Here is a 19,620-nt window from a genome sequence, read left to right as displayed (position 1 = left end):
ACCCCGGTGGAGGTCCTATAAATTAACATGTGTTCGTTCGTCCGTTCGTTCGTCTGTTACCAACTTTTCTCAGGATTGAATCATAGGAATCTTTTGATTTTTGGTACAAAGGTGCAAAATGGTGGTGGCCAAAATGTGACGGAGCCCGATTTTCGAAAAAAAAATTTTTGGGGCAAATTTTGGCCAAAAAACGGCTAAAAAACGGGTTTTTTGGACTTTTGACTTTGATTTTTTGCATGAAAGTAGGCTACCATCATGGGTTAAAGATGGCTCAAGCAGAATTTTGCAAAAAAATTTTGTTGGCTCAAAAAACGCATGTTTATCTATAAGAATTACTATTAATAAGCATACATCAATGTTCTTAGTCAAATTACGCAATTTGTTTATGAGATAGATGTTTTTTTTGCTTATGAGGGCTTACTTTTGAAGAATATGTGTGTTTAAGACGGGAAATTTTAGTTGCTTGGCGTGTTCTTATAGAAAAACTGGCCAAATTCGATATTTTTTATAAGCACATTATCAATTACTTAGGTATTAGCTTTTCTCGAGATTGGCTTTTTCATTCTTTATGATATTTTGCACAAAGATGCATAACTATAAACCTTCGAATGTGACGGAGTCCGATTTTCAAATAAAAATGTTATTGGGCAAATTTGGGCCAAAAAACGGCTAAAAAACGGGCTTTTGGACTTCGTGAAATATTGGATCATTGTTTTTTGCATGAAAGTAGGTAAAAGATGACTCAAGCAGATTTTTGTAAAAAAAGAATTTTTCGGCTCAAAAAATGCATCTTTATCTATAAGAACCACTATTAATAAGCATACATCAATATTCTTAGCTGAATTACTCAATTTTTTGATGAGATCGATGCTTTTTGCTCACGAAGTTTTGAATATGAAAGAATATTTCTAGGTCATGAAATTTTGGTTTCTAAACGTTTTTTTTATAAGAAACAAACGGCTAATTTAAATAGATCGTCACTATTTGTGTTCTGAATGATTGTTTAATTGTCACGTCAAGTAGATATGAATTATAAATGTGTTAAATGCATAACCAGGTAGGTCCATAAAAGTATCACTTGTTAGATTTCACTTTTTTACAAACATGAGAAATGACCAATTTGAGAGTTTTGGACTTTAGAGTGAACATTTGGGTTAAAATTACATTTCTTCCTCAAAGCTTCAATTTATATCTAACAGTTTTTTCTGTTAACCAACTACAAAATGACTGTATTCTTATCAAACTCTGTGAAATTCACCCTAAAGGGTATTCTTAAGATTTGGCCAATTTTCACCCTAATATTCTTATAAAAGATATTTTTATAAAAAAAAGCGTGTATCATGAATTATGCGCTGATCAATGACTTATGACAGTTAGTCAATCGCCTATGGACACTACCTTGTCGTTTTTTTATTGGTATTTTACACATTTCTGGACTGCGATCGCCATATCACTAGAATCGAAAACAATTTGGAAAACATTTTTCTGTCCAGTGAAAGAATCTCGATTATTATTTTCGTTTTATAGAAGTTTCTTGATATTTCGTAGTTTTTTCACACAAAACAATATTAATAGCAATGCCCACCATGAAGCATGGTTCAATTATCAATAAAACAGATTTTTGAAGCCGGAACTTACTAAAAATCGCCGGAACAGCCGATTTTCGCCGGAAAAACGGTATTACTTGAATTTCTCGAGATGTACTTTATATTTTTACTTTATATTTTTTTACCGTACATCCTGTGGCCAAGTTCAGGAGTTGTTATAAAGCCATTATGGTAATAACCGGGAGGGCACATTGCTATACATTGTATATTTTTTTTATGAAATTTTGCATAATGATGCAAAATGTCAAGAAGTGTGACGGAGCCTGATTTTCGAAAAACATATTTTTCCGGCCGAAATGCCGGAAATATGCCGGAAAAACCGGTTTTTAGGCATTTTCTTGAGATTTCATCATTAGTTTTTTCTGATTTTTTGCACAAAGATACGTATTTACAATGCCCAAAACATGGCTGGTCCGATTTTGAGAAAACAATTTTTCCGGCTTAAAATGCCGGAAATATGCCGGAAATCGCCGTTTTTGCAGATTTTCATTGGACTTTTTCCTTATAATTGGTTGTTTTATCATTCAAAAACATTATTAATAGCAATGCCCACCATCAAGCATGTTTTAATTTTCAATAAAATTGATTTTTGAAGCCGGAACTATTTAAAAATCGCCGGAACAACCTATTTTCGCCGGAAATACAGTATTTCTTGAATTTCTCGAGCTGTACTTTATATCTTTTTATGAAATTTTGCACACTGATGCAAAATGACAATACCTAAAATGTGACGGAGCCCGATTTTCGAAAAATATTTTTTCCGGCCGAAAATGCCGGAAATATGCCGGAAAAACCGTTTTTTTTTTGGCATTTTCTCGAGATTTCATCATTAGTTTTTTCTGATTTTTTGCACATAGATGCGTAAATAGCAATGCCCAAAACATGGCCGAGTTCGATTTTTGAGAAAAATTCTTTTCTTGCCGAAAATGCCAGAAATATACCGGAAATCGCCGTTTTTACAGATTTTCATTGGACTTTTTCCTGATATTTCTTTGTTTTTTCACGCAAAATCATTATTGATAACAATGCCAACCATCAAGTATGGTTCGATTGTCAATAAACCTGATTTTTGATGCCGGGACTTTCTAAAAATCGCCGGAACAGGCGCATATCGCCGGAAAAACGATTTTTCTTGAATTTCTCGAGCTGTACTTTATATTTTTTCATGAAATTTTGCAGACTGATGCAAAATGGCAATACCTAAAATGTGACGGAGCCTGATTTTTGAAGAAAAAGAATTTCGGCCAAAAATGCCGATAATATGCCGTCAAAACCGGTTTGTTGCCATTTTCTCGAGATTTCATTAATCTATTTCTTTTTTCCCTAAAACCCCCCCCCCCCCCCATCAAAAATCAATGATGAAATTTGATGCATTTTCGCTAACCGCTATATTTTCTTAATGATTGTTTATCTCCTTATTGCTATCTAAGTTTCATCATCAGGTAGGTCCATTCATATTATATATCATATTGCTTGTTTTGTTTCGAATTTTCCTCGTCTTTTCGGAATCGGAAAATTAATAGCAAAAAAATCATCGTGCAATTATTCTCGAATTGCACTCATTATCATGTGATTACATATACGAATTACAAACTCGTCAAATTTGGATTTCCTCTTAGCCAATGCCAATTTCTTCATTTTAACACCCACAGTCCAAACAAAACCTTTAAAAATGCACCGTTTGCGTGTCTGGTAGTTCATTTACTATGACTCGAGTTCCCATCTCCCTGATTCTATTCTCGTTCTAAGTCTTCGTTTTGATCCGAAGGCTCCCCTTTCGATAGCTATCTACTCGAAGGTAGGGGAGGACGCCACTCTTTCTCCCTGGATTACTCAACTAACCCTTGATCTTTCTCTTTGATTGCTGGGCATCAAGCTGAGAGACATTAAGTACCATTTTATACTAAGCACGAATGTCTTTGGTATTGCCTGGCCAGGGATTGAACGCACTGTAGCCGGATGCTCTACTTTTGCACTATGGTCGACTTCACACGAATCCCCTGTAAATGACGTTTGCAATTTCTCTTTTATTCCTTTTTTCAGGGCTTGCAGCAAAATCGTTCAAAGGAAAGCAAAAAGAAATAGAGGTGTGGCGTTATCTTACTGGCTGGCTGGCTGGACCAATGAGATGCGGGAAGTACTCCTCTTTATGTTGTGTTGACTTTAGTTATGTTGTCCGATTTTTTTATTATTATGGTATCTGAAAGTTTTTTTAGAAATTTGTTTTTAACTGGTACATACACATCCACAGGAAAAATCCGATGAATTTAACTGACATAGACTGATAGAAACAAAGTATTATGGGAGAATTTTGGTTGTATTATACCTTCGGCAATTCCTAAACCTTCAATAACCTAATTTGACGTTTATTAGATTATTTTATGAATTGCAAAAATTTTTGACCTGCAGTGTATTGATGCTATTGTTTTGATAAAATGTATTTTGTTATTGGACATAACAGATACCAAGCGAATATGATGTTACTTATTACTGAAGTGCATAGAAGAAAATTTCTCAAAAGGTTCAAATTTCCCTAGACTAAATTTCCTCGAGTTTTTAAACAGGGTGTCTGGAAAAAAAGAATACTATCAAAACATGTCTTATTGCGTTTTAACATTAGAAAAAAAGACTAAATTTCTACTTTTGTATCTGTTTTGATATTATACTTTTTTTTCGGACACCCTGTAAATACTGATAAATCGTGAAATGATACGATTGATACGAATATTTTAGTTTTTTCGTCAAGTATTTACCCTATAGAAATTTGACTTGACGCAAATGACCTATCCATACTCGATCAAATGTCCAATGACGTCATTCCCTTCATCAAAATCATGATGGTTGCCATAATAATGATCGATGCATCATTAAGCGAAACAAGAAGAGATAATTGCAAGCTGTAGAAATTAAATGGAGGCGATGATTTGATGAACGATTTTTAATTGCGTTATAACTATTTTCTCGAGGGGTTTTGGACAAATTTCTCCTCAGCTGACATACAATGCCATAAAAAGCTGACAAGAAACTTGCACGTGATTAAGGTTGAAGTGGATTTTTATCAGGTATGTTTTTATCATTTTCAATACTTATTTTTTATATTACACCCCTGTACAGCTGGCTGTTCCGTTCAATGTGTATACTAGCATGTAGCCCCAGCAAGTGTTTATATCACACACCTGTGCTGTTGAGGACGGGGTGGAAACAAAACGTAGGAAATGTCAAATCATGTTGTTAGCAGATCAAAGCCGAACAGTAAACTGGAGATCAAATTTAAGGGCATATCGGGGTTATCGTAGTTTTGCTCACTTTCATTTTCCATTTCTTTTTTCACTACCACTGATCTTGTTCACACGCCCTTGTCTCTTTTTCCCCCGTCTTTTTTTTTTTTGGGGGGGGGATTCCACTTCCTGCACTAAGATTCCAATGACTTTTCCGGAATACTTCCGCTATTTTTCCCGGGATAGTCGGCATAAGATTGGAAAGGTTTTTTTTTCTAAAGGTTAGGAACATTTTGTGCTGGGTGAGGAAACTGCCTATCTTTTTTAACTACTGTACCCGTATTCTTATGGTCTTTTTCCGCTAGAAAAGTGGCAGAGAGTGGATTGGATAATTCTGGCTGAAAAAAAAAATTTTGCTTAAAGTGCTTTTTTATGAGAGACAAAACTTATAGCTTGAATTTCTTAACTACTGCACGCATTTCAAATTGTCTTGATATGAAACCATGAACGCGAAATTCTTAACTAAGGACTTAAAAGTCAAAGATTTTTCTAACTTGTAAACATGAGGACCGTTAGATCACGTCGTGGATGTTAAATGTAGCACGTATTTCTAAATTTAATTCACACTCAATCAATTTCGCGCTTAAATTCAAGTTGCATACACACGTTACGACAAATCTGCAAAGTTCACCATTTTTTACAAGTTGTTTAACGTTATAAGTTGTTCTTAAAGTTTGCTCAGGTTTCAAATCTAAACAAATACTTGTCTAAAAGAAATATAAAGTAGATTTCGAGCGATTTTTTCAATGTTTAGTTGTAAAACGTAAACAAATTGCTTCAAACATTTCATGATCTGACGTATGCATTCATTAAAATGAGGTAAGGCCTACTTTACATAATTTTGTTATTTTCTATATGGTTTGGATTTTAGAAGCTTTTTTGGTAATTGTGGAAGCTACAATCATACATGGTCGAAAGATATTGAGATTTTAGTGTATTTTAACTTTTCAGAATTTGAATATTTCACTTTTGGAGGGATTTGGTGGCTTCTAGGCTATGTTCCAAGCCTTATTGGAGCAAATTTCAGCTTTTAAATCCTGAGATCCTAAGTCTTAAGTCTCATGTTAAAAGTCAGAGTTAAAACTCTCTAATTCCCGACTATAGTTTAACGCGCTTAAAAACCATTTGTGTTTTGTCCATGATTGTAGTTATCTTTTCGCGGGCTGGTGTACAGCACAGGTAAATATCTTGCAGGCTTTCCTTTCTGTGGGGATGAAAACTCCAATATTAATTCAAAAGATTGATGAAATTTTGCGTGTCTAATTATTTGAGTACCCATAAATTAATGTCAAACAGGACAATTTTCATTGCAAATTACGACAAAGGTAGCTTAACGTATCGAAAAATTTATATATGATAGTTTCGTTTTTTTTCCTTGTTCTCTTGTTTTGGGCAATACTGCAACAAAGAGTTATTTATGATATTCATGCCGTAATGTTTCAAACGAAAGCACCCAAAATAACCCGGGCGTTTGCCATTAGTTTTATACCGTATACTAAGCAATAACAATTCAAAATTTCCTCTAACAATCAAAAGCTTTTTCTGGGCAATGATTGGTTCATTTAGGTCAATTACATCATAATTTTAAGTTTCATCCAATCAAATCGATTTGATTGTTAAGGGAACTTTATGATAATAGGTAAATTCAAAATTAGTGGCAAGCAGCCGGTCTTTTCTGGGGTGCTTCCGTATAAAACATTACCTCCTGGATGTCGTAAATTCTATAGTTTCATAATAAGTGATTGATTCGTTTGTTATTCTCAGTTGGTATTTTTCAGGGTAAAATTGAAATGCTTTAAGCTCAATTCATTTACTCTATGTTCTCGACTACATTTTTTTTTAAGTTGTTCTTATTGTTAACACCTTTATGAGCCTTAATGTTCTTATGAAATTGTTCTTTAAAAAAGAAAACTGTCATCGTCGTCGTTCTGTGGGCAAAATATACCTTGAGTTTCTCTGTTGTTTCAAATATTCTTCCTTTTTCGTAGTTTCACCACGTGACATGGTTTGAAAATGAAAAATTTTCAAAGTTGGTACAATTGGTACATTTTTTCTTCATTTCCGTTGTACGTGACGTTGAGATCTTCAAAGGAACTAACTAGTTAATATAACTTTTGACAAATTTTATCACCAGTGGGACTCTCATATGGAAGTTTTTTCCCATTCAATTCATTTTAGTTGTTAAAAGACCTTTTAACTTTTAACACTAGGGGGATGGCTCTAGTAAAATTGTTGAAAAAAAGAAAAGTTTCAAGAAGATTATTTTTCAAAGGGAAGTTTTTTTATGAATATTCGCTAGAGTCATAATTTCTAATTATTTGTATTGATATAGTTTGCTGGGTCTATTCTACAAGTAAAGGTTAGCGCAAATATCAAAGCAAGGACCATGACGTCCTGACATTCTAGCACAAGGGTGGGGCTCAGTACTTAGGTAAGATGGGTGTCGGGTATGTGCGAGCCAAAAGGGTCCCTTTTTTACACCACCGATAGTCTCTCCGAGTGTTACAAATACCATAAAAAATGACTTTTTTACAGGTTTTTAAATTCTCGTAATTTGTTTGAAACTTTTAGCTGAAAATTGGGAGAATAGGCTCTCACAGGGTCGAATTTCGAACTTTGGCTTGGACCTTATACCTATTACCCCCTGGTATTCGATTTTTGATAAGAGACTTCTCTGTTTGGGCTTTTCTTTCCGTTTTTTACTGTTCTTATCTCACTCTTAATTAAAAAATATCAATTCGCATTCATGATCGAACTAAAGATTACAAAGTTATTTTAATATCCCCGTAACACTTGGTTTTTCAATTATCCGACTGTTTTAAATAAAATTTTTGTTCAATTTTCAACAAAATCTCAATTCTTATTTCTCGCGTTTAATTCAACAAATCAAAACATTAATATTAGAATATTAAAATATGGAGACTTTGAATCAAAACGGTAAGATTGAAACGCTATAAAAACAATACAGAAAAAGAATATCATCAGATTTAAAGTTAGACTTATATAAGATTATATGGTCATCTAAGTATACACTTATATAGCGTCATCTACAATTGTCAAAATATCTCAATAAATACGTCACTATAATCAAATATTTCACAAAACACTTTAGAGAACAGTGATTTCCTTTACGCGAGTTATTAACGTTTTCTGTTGAGTGGTAGCTACACAGTTAGGAGAAGTCATGTTAGTAATTTTGTGTGTTATGACCATTTTATTGATGTTGTTTTGATTATTGTGTTCTTTGGGATTTTTCTAGCGGTAACTGATACTACACTTGCATGCTTTTTTAGAATACAGACCTTTCAGTCTAGTATTTTGTCAAACTTAAAGATTAACTGAAGAGCACTTTAAAGGGATCGTCGTTGCAAAATGGTCAAAATGGGGTAAAGGGGTTTGCATTTCCAATTTTAGTGAGACTCAGCTGTTCTTGTTCTTAGTTGGCACTTTGAGCCTTAAATTGTTCTTATCTTATTCTTAATTCAATACCTTATATTTACTAGTTTTCTTGAAATTCAGTTACTCCAGGCTCAGCATTGTTCTCAAGTTGTTCTAATTTTGTGGCATTATTCTGATTATTGAGCCTCAATGTTCTTATAGAATTGTTCTTCTAAGAAAGAGATGAATACGAAGTGTTAAAATATCAATAATATAGTTTTACATTTTTTTTTCTTTACACCCACATTATATCAAAGTGATAAACAATTTTAGATAAGGTTTCCTCTACTGGTGTGATTAATGTCCATTAATCGGTTTTTGATGTTATCAGTCGAAGCTTCTTTCTACATCTAGATGCCAAATGGAATATTTTTTGTTATTGTTCAGTTTTGAGTCATATTCCTTTGTGTTTCAAATCTTTATGGTTCGTCAGTATCGCGATGTTACTTGGTTAGGGATTGAACCTGTATTATATGGCCCAGCTAGACAACTAAAAATTATCGTTTAAGATCGCTTTGCAAGTTTATAAGATTAGTAAATCAGAATAGGGGCCGTCCACATAGTACGTACGCACTAAGGGGGTCTTCTCAAAAGCGTTTGCTTACGTACAGGGGGAGGGGAGGGGTCAAAGGAAAATGTACGTACGTACGCAGAGAAAAAATTTTCATAACGTGTTTTTTCGTCGACTTTTACGCTTCTTATATGCAAGGAAAAGAAAAAGTTTCTTTTCAAACAGTCAGTTTCATGTATGAAATAAAGGTCCGAACGAAACGATTTTCTTCAACCGAGGGGAGGGGGGCTGAATGAAAAGTACGTACTTACCAGGAGGGAGTATAGACATTTGCGTACAGGGGGGGGGTATTTGATTTTCGTACGTACTATGTGGACGGCCCCCAAAGCGGCTAAATTTAAAACAAAAGTTGTTATGAGAAACTAAAGAACATAGCTTAAAACTTCGTGTATTGGATTTATATCTTTAAAGAAGGGCGTTTATTCGAGGGAGCGTTTTTTGTCGTTTATTGAAAATTGTTCCTTTAAATATTTAATTTTTGTTCCTTAAATATATTTGTAATATTTTTCTGATCTTTCAATTACAGAGTCATAAAATATAGATTAATAAAATCAATGCAAATATGGAGGACAGCGATGGATTAAATGACCGACAGATTCGGAACAGATCGCTGGATCTTTCCTTTGGTTTACTGGTTTTTCTTCTGAATGTTTTTGAAATCTACCTGCTGTTACGCATCAACAAAAGAAAAATCTTCGAGACCATTCTTCTCAGTTTATCAGTAGCGGATTTATTATTTGGTCTATCAAACGCAATAGTCTGTATTATATTCTTGTTGGACCAAGCAAACGCTGAGAGCCTGCAGACCCTGTTTACAACCTACTTTCTGTTCGTCACAACGTCGATTTTACATCTAACGTTAATCAATATGGATCGTATTTGGACCGTAGCTGCACCTATTCGCCACAAAATTTATTTCACTCAAAAACGTGTCAAACAAGCCATAACCTTTGTTTGGATGTTATCCATAGTAATATCTTTGACTATAGTATTAACGAATAGGTTTACGCGGACTTTTGTTACGAAAGAGAAAGTTACGAAAACTCGTAATGTTACGAGATCTCGCAATGTTACGAGATCATTTGCTACGCGTAACTTGCAAACAACGCGGAGTACGGTAACCGAAATTTACGAGACCGAAGAAGACCGAAATAGCTACAACACAATCATGCAATTAGCGCTTTCAATTATCATTATCATCGCTGATATCGGCTTTATCGCGTGTAATGCAATCGTCATTTACATGTTATCCCGTAAAAAGAAAGTTAGATCCGTCACGTCGGCGTCACAAAATCTGGAACGTAAAGTCTCCGTCATCTGCGTGTTAGTTACGTTAGCTTTTATCGTATTTACGCTACCTTACGCGTTGGATCGATTGATAAACGGGCGTGCGAATGTGTCAACTAATATCCTACTAGTCCTGAATAGTGGAATCAACTCGATTGTTTATTTCTTCCGTGGAAGGATTGAGACTTTTATAAACAACCGATTTCAAGATAAAACCGACTCTAGTGCCAGTAATACAAGCAATGGGTCAGGGATGACGCCTTTGACCAAAAGACAGAAAGTTAATTCAAACGCAACTGAATGATGATGAAATAATTGGACAATATATAGTTGAACTTTGAATGTGATCTTGTTAAGAGGGGGGGGGGCTAATACATTGTGTCCCGAAAAAAGAAGAAAATTTATGCCAAATTTTGTGACTTCTTGTACACTTTTAATATTTTAATCTCTAAAACTTATTCAATCATCTTGGGAATTGAGAATCTATTGATTGAACGGAGAATTTTAATCTTATTCAATTATTCTAAGCTCAGTTTGATGAGTTCTGGAGGATTTAACATTATATCAAAAAATGTGTCCGCTTTTTTCGGGACACACTGTGAAACTATGAAAATGTTATGGAGAAATTCACAAATATTACAATATTTTCCAAAGGTGAGATATTCGATTTAATAGTTTTTCAAATCTAGTTTGAAAACAATCAATAGAAATACAACCTAGAAGTTTGTTCATTTTGGAGTTTTTTTCTATGGGGCTATTAAGATATTACTGGCCAAAAATTAAACGTAATTATCCCATTTAGGAGATGATATTTTGCTAACAGTTCTGAAGAGCTATTCTTCGAATTTGAGATTTGAGAAACCTTTGGAAGTAGAGATCCTGTTTTTTTGCAGCTTGTTGTAGAAAGTAAAAAAGATATTTCACTTGGCGACTGATTTGAGGTTTTGTCATTTGTGGTGCAAAAACCCTTTTTATATGAGAACTGGTGAACTTAGAGTCCTGGCTCTTTTTTTTTTTTTTTTTATTTGGAATTTGAGTCTAATATTGTTCTTATCATATTCTTATTTCTAGGGCAAAACTGTCTTCAATACCCTATTTTTACTAATATTCGGTCTTCAAATTACTTGAAATTAAGTCATTCCAGGCTCAGCATTTCTTGGATTTTTCTTACTTTTTGACTTATCAGGAGACATTCGTAGGCTAATGGAAAAAATACCATTGACTTCCAAGCCCGAAGGGCTGGACTCTTGGATGGGAAATGAAACCACTTATTTCCCATCCAGAACGCTCACGCGTGGCTTTTACACAAACGCCAGATTGAAACTAAAATCTATCGCTAGATTTAAATAAACCCAGTCCTCAAAAACAAAGGAACCGCTAGATACAATCCATCGTCATGACTACAGTGCGTTCTAGGCGCGTTATAGATGGAAAATAAGTGGCTTCACTTTTTCTTGCCTGAGAAAGGTTAGAGATTCTACTCTAGCCCTTCGGGCTTTGAACTCAATGAAAAATACCACATGCCTTTCGATTTACAAAGGGATTATACATAAGTATAAAAAGTCGGAGTAATTATCCAACATTCTTTAATAAAGTTATTCTTATCTTAATCACTCGAATGTGGAAAAATAAATTAACGTTTTTTTATAAGAAAATAATGCTTTGTCCAAAATACCAAGAACAAGTTAAGAACACTTTAAGATTTTAAGGATTTTGAATACGTAATATTTCAGGGAAATTGAATAAAGGCATTTTAAGAGTTTTTTAAGGTCTAAAACTGGAAAAGTTAAGAACATCTAAAGACTTGAAAAATTTTGGATTTAAAAAATTACAGTACTTGATTTTAAGTTTTTAAGTAAAGAAATGATAGAGTATTAAGAAAATCATAAGAACATTTAAGCCTGATAATTCTAATAAAGACAGCCTTTGCAAAATTTACTCATTCTTATTCAATAGTGTGTGTAATACTACATGTAGCTGTAAAGGAATGCGGAATTTTTTAATGCAAAAAAGTTTTGTTGATCTATTTGTTTGTCTTAATGATGAGTTAGAGGTGGATTACTTTCTATGGAACGATTTCTTTAGAAATTGTGTGCTGTAAAGGATATTGATGCCTTGGTGATTCAGATTTTGGTTTGGTGAGTTTTCCACCCTAATTTCACTACTTTGCTCTGTCTATTTTCATGAGAACAATGAGGCTAAAATACGCCTAAAATGAAAAACAATTTAAGAACACCCCTTCTTTTGCCCCAGACATTAGGTTTGTTCCTGTTTTTTGTTTAACATTTTTAACATTAGGTTAAAAATGTTGGCTCTAAAATTGGCTCTGATTTCATTGAGCACTCTGCAGCATCAATCACAAACAAATCTAACATTAGGTTATTGAGTTCTTTATTGACTCGGGTCAAATTATTTTGGAAATCAAATTTTCAATAAATGTCAGACAATCAAAACGCAACAAAAATCTGCTAGTTGTAATGTTTCATTATTGGAAAATAGTCGAGTGTAGCTTGGGCCTATATGACGTTATCTGGCACCTTATGTTACCGGGAACGTCAAGTAAATAATTTGGACAGGTCCGAATGATGATTTTTGGGTGTATATTTTCAATTAAAATTAGTTTTGGATTGTTTTCACCCCTTCTATTTTTGTGACCTCAGCTGCCTGACTAGACTGAATACGTTAAAGCGACTAAATTCTCAATTTATGCGAGTATTCCACGCAACGCACATGGAATAATTTTTTTCCTGCGTCAAGTCATTAAGCTGCACCCCGTTTTGAAAGCGGAAGATATTTCACCACCATTTCTGTTGAGCAATATCTTATAATAACCCTTTTCATACTTCCATGTGAAAATCGTTTCCTAATTATTTTATACATCAATTGCTATGGGTTCGGAGCTATGAAGACTGCGCTGTACAGGGTGTCCCTAAATAAAGTATCGAGTTCGAAACGATTCCGAGTAAAAGGTTGTTGCTTGTGTTTAACAAAGTGTAAGAAAATATATACCAACACAATACACGTTTTTTTTTTATTAGAACACCTAAAATTTGGCTGAGCCTGGATGTGCTTATTTTTTTAGAAATGTTCAGCATAAACTGTTCTTAAATGTGTTTTTAATTTTTCAGACTACTCTAAATAGACAATATTATGCAAAATAAAGAGCACTTGAATTGGTAAAATTTGGACAATATTTGATTCTCGATTTTAGAAAATCCATCCCTAAGTTCGGTTAACACTCCTTGAGAAAAGTTTCTTGTAATTTTTTTCCAAACTGAGACTGGGTATGTTCTTACAATGTTCTTAATTTTTCGACGAATTTCAGCCTTGATGTTCTTATAAACTGGGTTCTAATAAAAAAAAACGTGTAATTGTTTTTACAACAGTCATTATCATTAAAAGAATTAACTTTCTTTACAATTTTCATGACGTTTAAGCTATTGAGAATAGTTTTTTGTAAAAATTATGTCTCGTGGCAATTAATATGACGCAGAGAGAAAATTTGATAAACATTGTAAATTTAGTGAAACACACACAAGAACTTTCTTTCTATAGAAGTGGTACGACTCGATACTGTTTTTCGGGACACCCTGTATGTTGCACAAGTTCTCTAGACGAGATTAAAGTTAGTTTCCTTACCTTATCGGGGAAAAAAATGTCGGGGGAAAGTGACGAGAATTTTGAGAGGGTGACGAAATTCTTCCCCGACGAAATATTTCCCTGACATTTAATAGCCCGACCAAAACTTGTACCCGATTTTTTTATCCCCGACCAACATTTACCCGAAATTTTTAACCACAACCGAAATTCAAATCTAATTTTTTTACTCCTTTATTTACCGAAATTAGTGCTTTAAACGTCGAATATACAAGATCCATTTTCGAGCTAGTGATTTCTTTTGGACAGTTTAGTCGGGTGAAAGTGACGAATTTGAAATTTTGGCCGGGGGAAAGTGACCAATAATGCCTCTAGGTGACGAAATCTTTCCCCGACGAAAAAAAACCCCGACTAAAAAAAATTCTGACATTTTTTTTCCCCGATAAGGTATTCGATTCTCTCTCTGTGTAACTTGAACTAAAACAAGGTCCTCTTTGGTTCTTGGTCAATTTGAATCGGATTAGTGAGTGAGATTTACACGTTTTTATAAGAGCATCCAAATTTTGAAAGCCTTCGGATGTTTGTAACTTTTTTGAGTTTTAAGCCTAAAAATGTTCTTAATCTCACCTTTTTCCCTCTTCTGAGTGTTTTTGTGCAATTTTTTAAGTGATTGGATGCCCCTTACATTGTTCTCAATTATCTCCTTATAGAAAATGTGTAAAAGTGTCTTCCTTCAATTCGTTCAAAGTGACTTTAAATTCAGGGCTGTTTTTTTCTTGTTACAATCAATCTTCTCAATAAGACACTAAAATTTCTAAAACTTAATGACGGGAGGTATGAAGGTATCTCTTTCTGATCACATGATTGGTCGAATTGTTGTAAGTTGGAGAGCGATGTTTACTGTTGTATTCCTTATATGGAAATAAAAAGACGCCACCTCAACCCCTCGTTCTGTTTTTGACTTGAGAAAATGAAGCCATTATTTTATAAGCAATACCCACAAGTCAATATACCAATTAATTAACGATTTTCATATGCGACAATAAACCTTTATGTTTGTTCCCATTAGCAACCAATGTAATTCAATTATCTCTTACAAAAGTTACTCTCTTTTTTTACTCATTAAATTCTATAATATTGAAAAATCTAAATATCTCCTCTTTCCTGCTTTTATACAGGGATATCAAAGACTTCGATATCAAAACAATATTTAATGGACACAACTTTTCGACCGTTCAAAGGTGATGGACACAGACGGCTACATCCTACTCAATTACTGGCTTTAACTAACACCCTCCTACCAAGAGACGGTCGGCGAACCCCTCCACCCCGACAAAGAATGGAAGATCAAGAAATTAAGCGGTCTTTCGACCTCGCGATCGGTTTAATCGTAGCTTTATTGAACGTGGCGGAAATCATCATGATCTTACGTATACAGCGAAAGAAGAAAATTTTCGAATTAGTTTTACTCAGTTTATCTTTTTCGGACCTGTTATTTGGCCTGTCCAATGGAGCCATATGTGTGGTCTTTCTCGGGAAATGGCGAAATGAGGAAGTCCTTGAAGTAACCACCAGCATTTATTTCTTATTCATTTTATGTTCGATTTTTCATCTCGTTTTTATCGCTTTGGATAGACTATGGGCTATCGTACGCCCCATCAAACACAATATCTTCATGACTCGTAAGAAAGTCTATATTATTTTATCCATGATATGGATGCTTGGAATTGTAGTAACTTTATCATTATATTATACAAATGATGAAGGACATTTATTTCAAGATCAATACGAATTTGAATTAGTTGAAGATGAAGACGATAATCATAATACCACCACCGCCCCCACAAATACCACCCTAACGCCCTTATCAACCATCACAACAGCTCCGCCCATTACAATACACCATATAATATCAAACGTCACTGATGGTGGACGTAATCGAACGAAACGCCCACGAACTACACGGCAACCGCCCTCCAAAAAGCCGCCTCAATTCCGTAAAAAATTACTAGCAGACAAAATACAAGTGTTCAAAAAATTTATGAGGTTGCTTTTATCTGGATTCATTTTAGGTGCTGACATCCTCTTAGTTCTCATATATTCACTAATTATGTACAGAGTGCGGCTAGCTAAGAAGAAAGCTAAACTACATCACCAACAGAAAACTTCACACAATAAAGTTAATTTGGTCTGTGTTTTTGTCGCCGGATCATTTATAATGTTCACCGTACCGTACGCATTAAATCGAATCATTACAGGTGAAGGACAATTTTGGGTGAATGTGATTTTAGTATCTAATTCCGGTATGAATAGTATTATTTATTTCTTCCGTAATCGTTGCGAGGAGGAAGTCCAAAAAAAACGCAAAAAAGAGGGCGTGTCATCGTCGAGTGGCTTGACACCTGCCACTACACCGCTTTCCAGTAGGCACCATATCAATCTGGCTGATTCCGTTGATACAACACCGGTTGGCACACCAAAACAAGAACGTATCATCATGAAAAAAATTTAACCTTGTTTTACTGGGTAATTGAAAACTATTGACAGATGGTTTGAGATAATTGACCTGCAGAAACCTTCTGGGATTCTGAGGAGTAAAACTTCCAAGTATTTTTGTCTAACCATCTTCCAAAGTCGAAATTTCTTGAAATGGATTTTTTCACGGTCTTTACTTTGAAATTATATTGTTTTCTTACTAAAAGTCAAAAACCTGTAACTTGGATATCTCGACTTTGGAAAATATTTCGCCAAAAATATTCTGCCCTTTTCTTGCTCAGGACAATATAGCGCTCCGCAACGCATACGTCATAATTATTACTTTTCGTTTATTTTTGACATTTGGACGAGTTGCAATCCCACAATTCAATGCGGCTCAATTAAAGACACGTGCAAGTTGTTATATATCTTTTGTCAAATGATGCAATTAACGTGCAAAAGAGATTAACGCAAAGGTTGATGGGATTGGAACTCGTACAAACACATCGAGAGTAATGATTATGTCAAAAATAAAATATATTTTTAGATTCGGCGCGGTGCGCTATTGAATGAATTCAAATACCGAATATCTAAAACCATTTTTGTATCCATTTAATTAAATATTGGTAAATAAAAGTGTATTGTAAATTGACTGCCAAAATAAACAGCAGTAGTGACTTCTTAAGACCTCTCGGTTGGATTCTGACAATTTGCCCTGGAAAACTTTCCATGGATGATTTCATCGTTTGGCAAGATCAATTTCATTTGAACTCATATACATATTTGTACAATTTAAATTTTTATAAAGTAACAAAAATTTCAATGCGATCATATATCCTCACTATTGGTTAATGAAATACACGTTGTTTTTTTTATTAGAACACCTAAAATTTGGTTGAGCCTGCGGATGTGCTTATTTTTTTTAGCAATTTTCAGCCTAAAATGTTCTTAAATGCGTTCTTAATTTTTCAGACTACTCTAAATCGACAATATGATACAAAATAAAGACCACTTAAATTTGGCAAAATTTGGACAATATTTGACTCTCGAATTTTGAAGATCATCCCCTAATTTGGTTAAAACTGCTTAAAAAGAGGAAAAAATTGTAGCTTCTTGTCATTTTTCGAAACTGAGGCTTGGCATGTTCTTAAGATGTTCTTAATTTTTCGAAGAATTTCAGCCTATATGTTCTTATAAACTAGGTTCTAATAAAAAGAAAACGTGTAGAACATCCCCTTTTTGGAGTTTGGATATAAATGTCTGTCTCAAAAAAAGCGGATTTTTTTTTAAATAAACTAAAATCCTCTTACTTTATGAAACATTTTATGACTGCTTTCCTTAATATTTCAATCTAATTATCTTGATAATTAAATATTTATTGATTGAACAGAGAATCTTTATCTTACGGTATTTCAACTATTTTAGCCCAGTTCAGTTCAGAGTTTTGAGAAATTTATTTTCATATAAAAATTTGTTCGCTTTTTTGGGACACACTTTATGAAAGCATAACTTTTATTTTAGGTGTTTAAATACTGATAATGCAATGAGTAATTTGACCCTTCTTCTTCTTTTAGTAAATCTTTTAGATATTGATTGAAATATCTTCCGGGGAATACTTATGTAGGGTTTTTCGTTTTTCATTAGAACCCAGTTTTCAAAAGTTAAAAAAACTCGTCAAATAATTCACTTCTACTTGCACACAATAAAGCTTCCTAAGGGGAAGTAGATCTTCGTGTAAAGACCAGGGCTGAGGTGTACAGTACTACAGTAGTGCTTTGTTCCGGGCGGGTTTTCACTCGATCTGAAAACTACCATATTAGGGGTCTTAAAATTGGACCTATACAATATAGAAAAAATTTAGCCAAATCTGTGTGAATTAACGCGAAGAGGTGCATTTTCTTTAACATTTTTATCCATTTTAAGTCAATAAATGGTCAGATAGTTCGAAATCTTAGCCTCGTTTTTCTCATACATCCTTACGATGCAATTTAGGAAGCCTGAAAAACACCCCTAACTCCTTTGATTTATAACCTCAGTAAAACTTACATTTGGCGCACGCTTAAATAGGTTAGTGAACAGCAATAATTTTTCATTGCCGTTTCCCAGGTAGCACACAATGTTGTTTCAACGTCTTTTTGATGATCACAATGTCCATATATGTTACATGAAAGTTGAAACAATGTTGTGTGCCAGCTGGGTTTCTAGTTAAATCCCCTCCGCAAAAACGGTCACTCCGATTATTGGAGATAAGATCTTCAACACGTCGCCCAAAGTTATTTTTGTATTAAATTCGAAGTACCGATGATATCTCTCTATATTTCAAATTTACAATAAGACTCGTGTCTTATTCATAAAACCTAATACAGCTAATAGACGGGATGCTTCAAATATTGGATTTAAGAATTCAAAAGTTTCTACAAGACGGACACTTCCATTTAGCGGGAAGTACATCGGTTCCTCGATGGAGTCGTAATAGTTATAGTAGGAGGAGGGGGGATTTGTTCGATTTTTTTGAGGTTGCTCGATTTTTTTAGTTAAAGCACTTGTTATACATTTTTGGAAAGTTTTCGGACAAATATGATGTACAACATGTCTCTCTTTTCTCAAGCTAAAATTTTCATTAAATTTTGACCTTATGATTTTTGCCTGGGACCATCTCAAGATATCGACCCTAAAAATAGTGTTTTTCAGCCAGAAACAGCTATTTTCGACTTTTTGCACTTTTGCACACATCTCAAGATCTCGAGTTAGGTAGAGAAATCATATACACGTTTTTTTTTTTATTAGAACACCTAAAATTTGGCTGAGCCTGGATGTGCTTATTTTTTTTAGCAATTTTCAGCCTAAAATGTTCTTAAATGTGTTCTTAATTTTTCAGACTACTCTAAATCGACAATATGATACAAAATAAAGAACACTTAAATTTGGCAAAATTTGGACAATATTTGACTCGGTTAAAACTGCTTAAAAAGAGGAAAAAATTGTAGTTTCTTGTCATTTTTTTCCAAACTGAGGCTGCGCATGTTCTTAAGATGTTCTTAATTGTGACCCTCCATACTATTTGGAGTACATTAAAAACGAGACCGGTCTTGGTGCGGTCGTGCTCGTGCTGCTTTCCGACTGGTTAATTGTGCGTGTAAAAGTTGAAAAAAGCGGCCAGAAGACCGCACAGTACCGTATGGTCCGTGCGTACAAAACGCCGACTAAAGCGGACGATGGTGCGGTCCCCGCCGACTAAAGCGGACGATGGTGCGGTCCCCGCCGTTTGTTTATATTTTTCTCGGTTGCCGTAAGAATTTCAGCCTCGAGTTCAAGCAAGCAAAACAACAACTTGTTTCTGGACACACAAAAAGAACTTGCAATGTTC

General features: G+C 34.3%; 2 protein-coding genes across 4 annotated transcripts; both read left to right on the top strand.

Moving 5' to 3' along the window:
* Positions 1-4,210: 4,210 nt before the first annotated feature.
* Positions 4,211-17,136, top strand: LOC136811161 (uncharacterized). Of its 3 annotated transcripts, none has more exons than XM_067067777.1 (2): positions 4,211-4,669; positions 14,957-17,136. In XM_067067777.1, the coding sequence occupies exon 2, from the start codon at positions 14,992-14,994 to the stop codon at positions 16,288-16,290; it is 1,299 nt and encodes a 432-aa protein (XP_066923878.1). In that variant the 5' UTR covers positions 4,211-4,669; positions 14,957-14,991; the 3' UTR covers positions 16,291-17,136. The 3 variants fall into 3 exon arrangements, with proteins under 3 accessions (XP_066923878.1, XP_066923880.1, XP_066923879.1); XM_067067779.1 differs by lacking the exon at positions 4,211-4,669 and adding an exon at positions 5,444-5,704; XM_067067778.1 differs by lacking the exon at positions 4,211-4,669 and adding an exon at positions 12,218-12,319.
* On the top strand, positions 9,457-10,485 carry LOC136811162 (histamine H2 receptor-like). Its single transcript, XM_067067780.1, has one exon. The coding sequence runs from the start codon at positions 9,457-9,459 to the stop codon at positions 10,483-10,485; it is 1,029 nt and encodes a 342-aa protein (XP_066923881.1).
* Positions 17,137-19,620: the final 2,484 nt, after the last annotated feature.

Source organism: Clytia hemisphaerica, unplaced genomic scaffold (genome assembly GCF_902728285.1).
Source record: "Clytia hemisphaerica strain Z4C2 unplaced genomic scaffold, Clytia hemisphaerica genome assembly, whole genome shotgun sequence".
NCBI classification, from domain to species: domain Eukaryota; kingdom Metazoa; phylum Cnidaria; class Hydrozoa; order Leptothecata; family Clytiidae; genus Clytia; species Clytia hemisphaerica.
Note: the sequence above shows the minus strand (reverse complement) of the source record. Positions and strands in the feature narration are given on the sequence as shown.

Excerpts from the sequence above, each read along its gene's own strand:
- LOC136811162 (XM_067067780.1), top strand. The coding sequence starts at position 9,457 with ATGGAGGACAGCGATGGATTAAATGACCGACAGATTCGGAACAGATCG.
- LOC136811161 (XM_067067777.1), top strand. The coding sequence starts at position 14,992 with ATGGACACAACTTTTCGACCGTTCAAAGGTGATGGACACAGACGGCTA.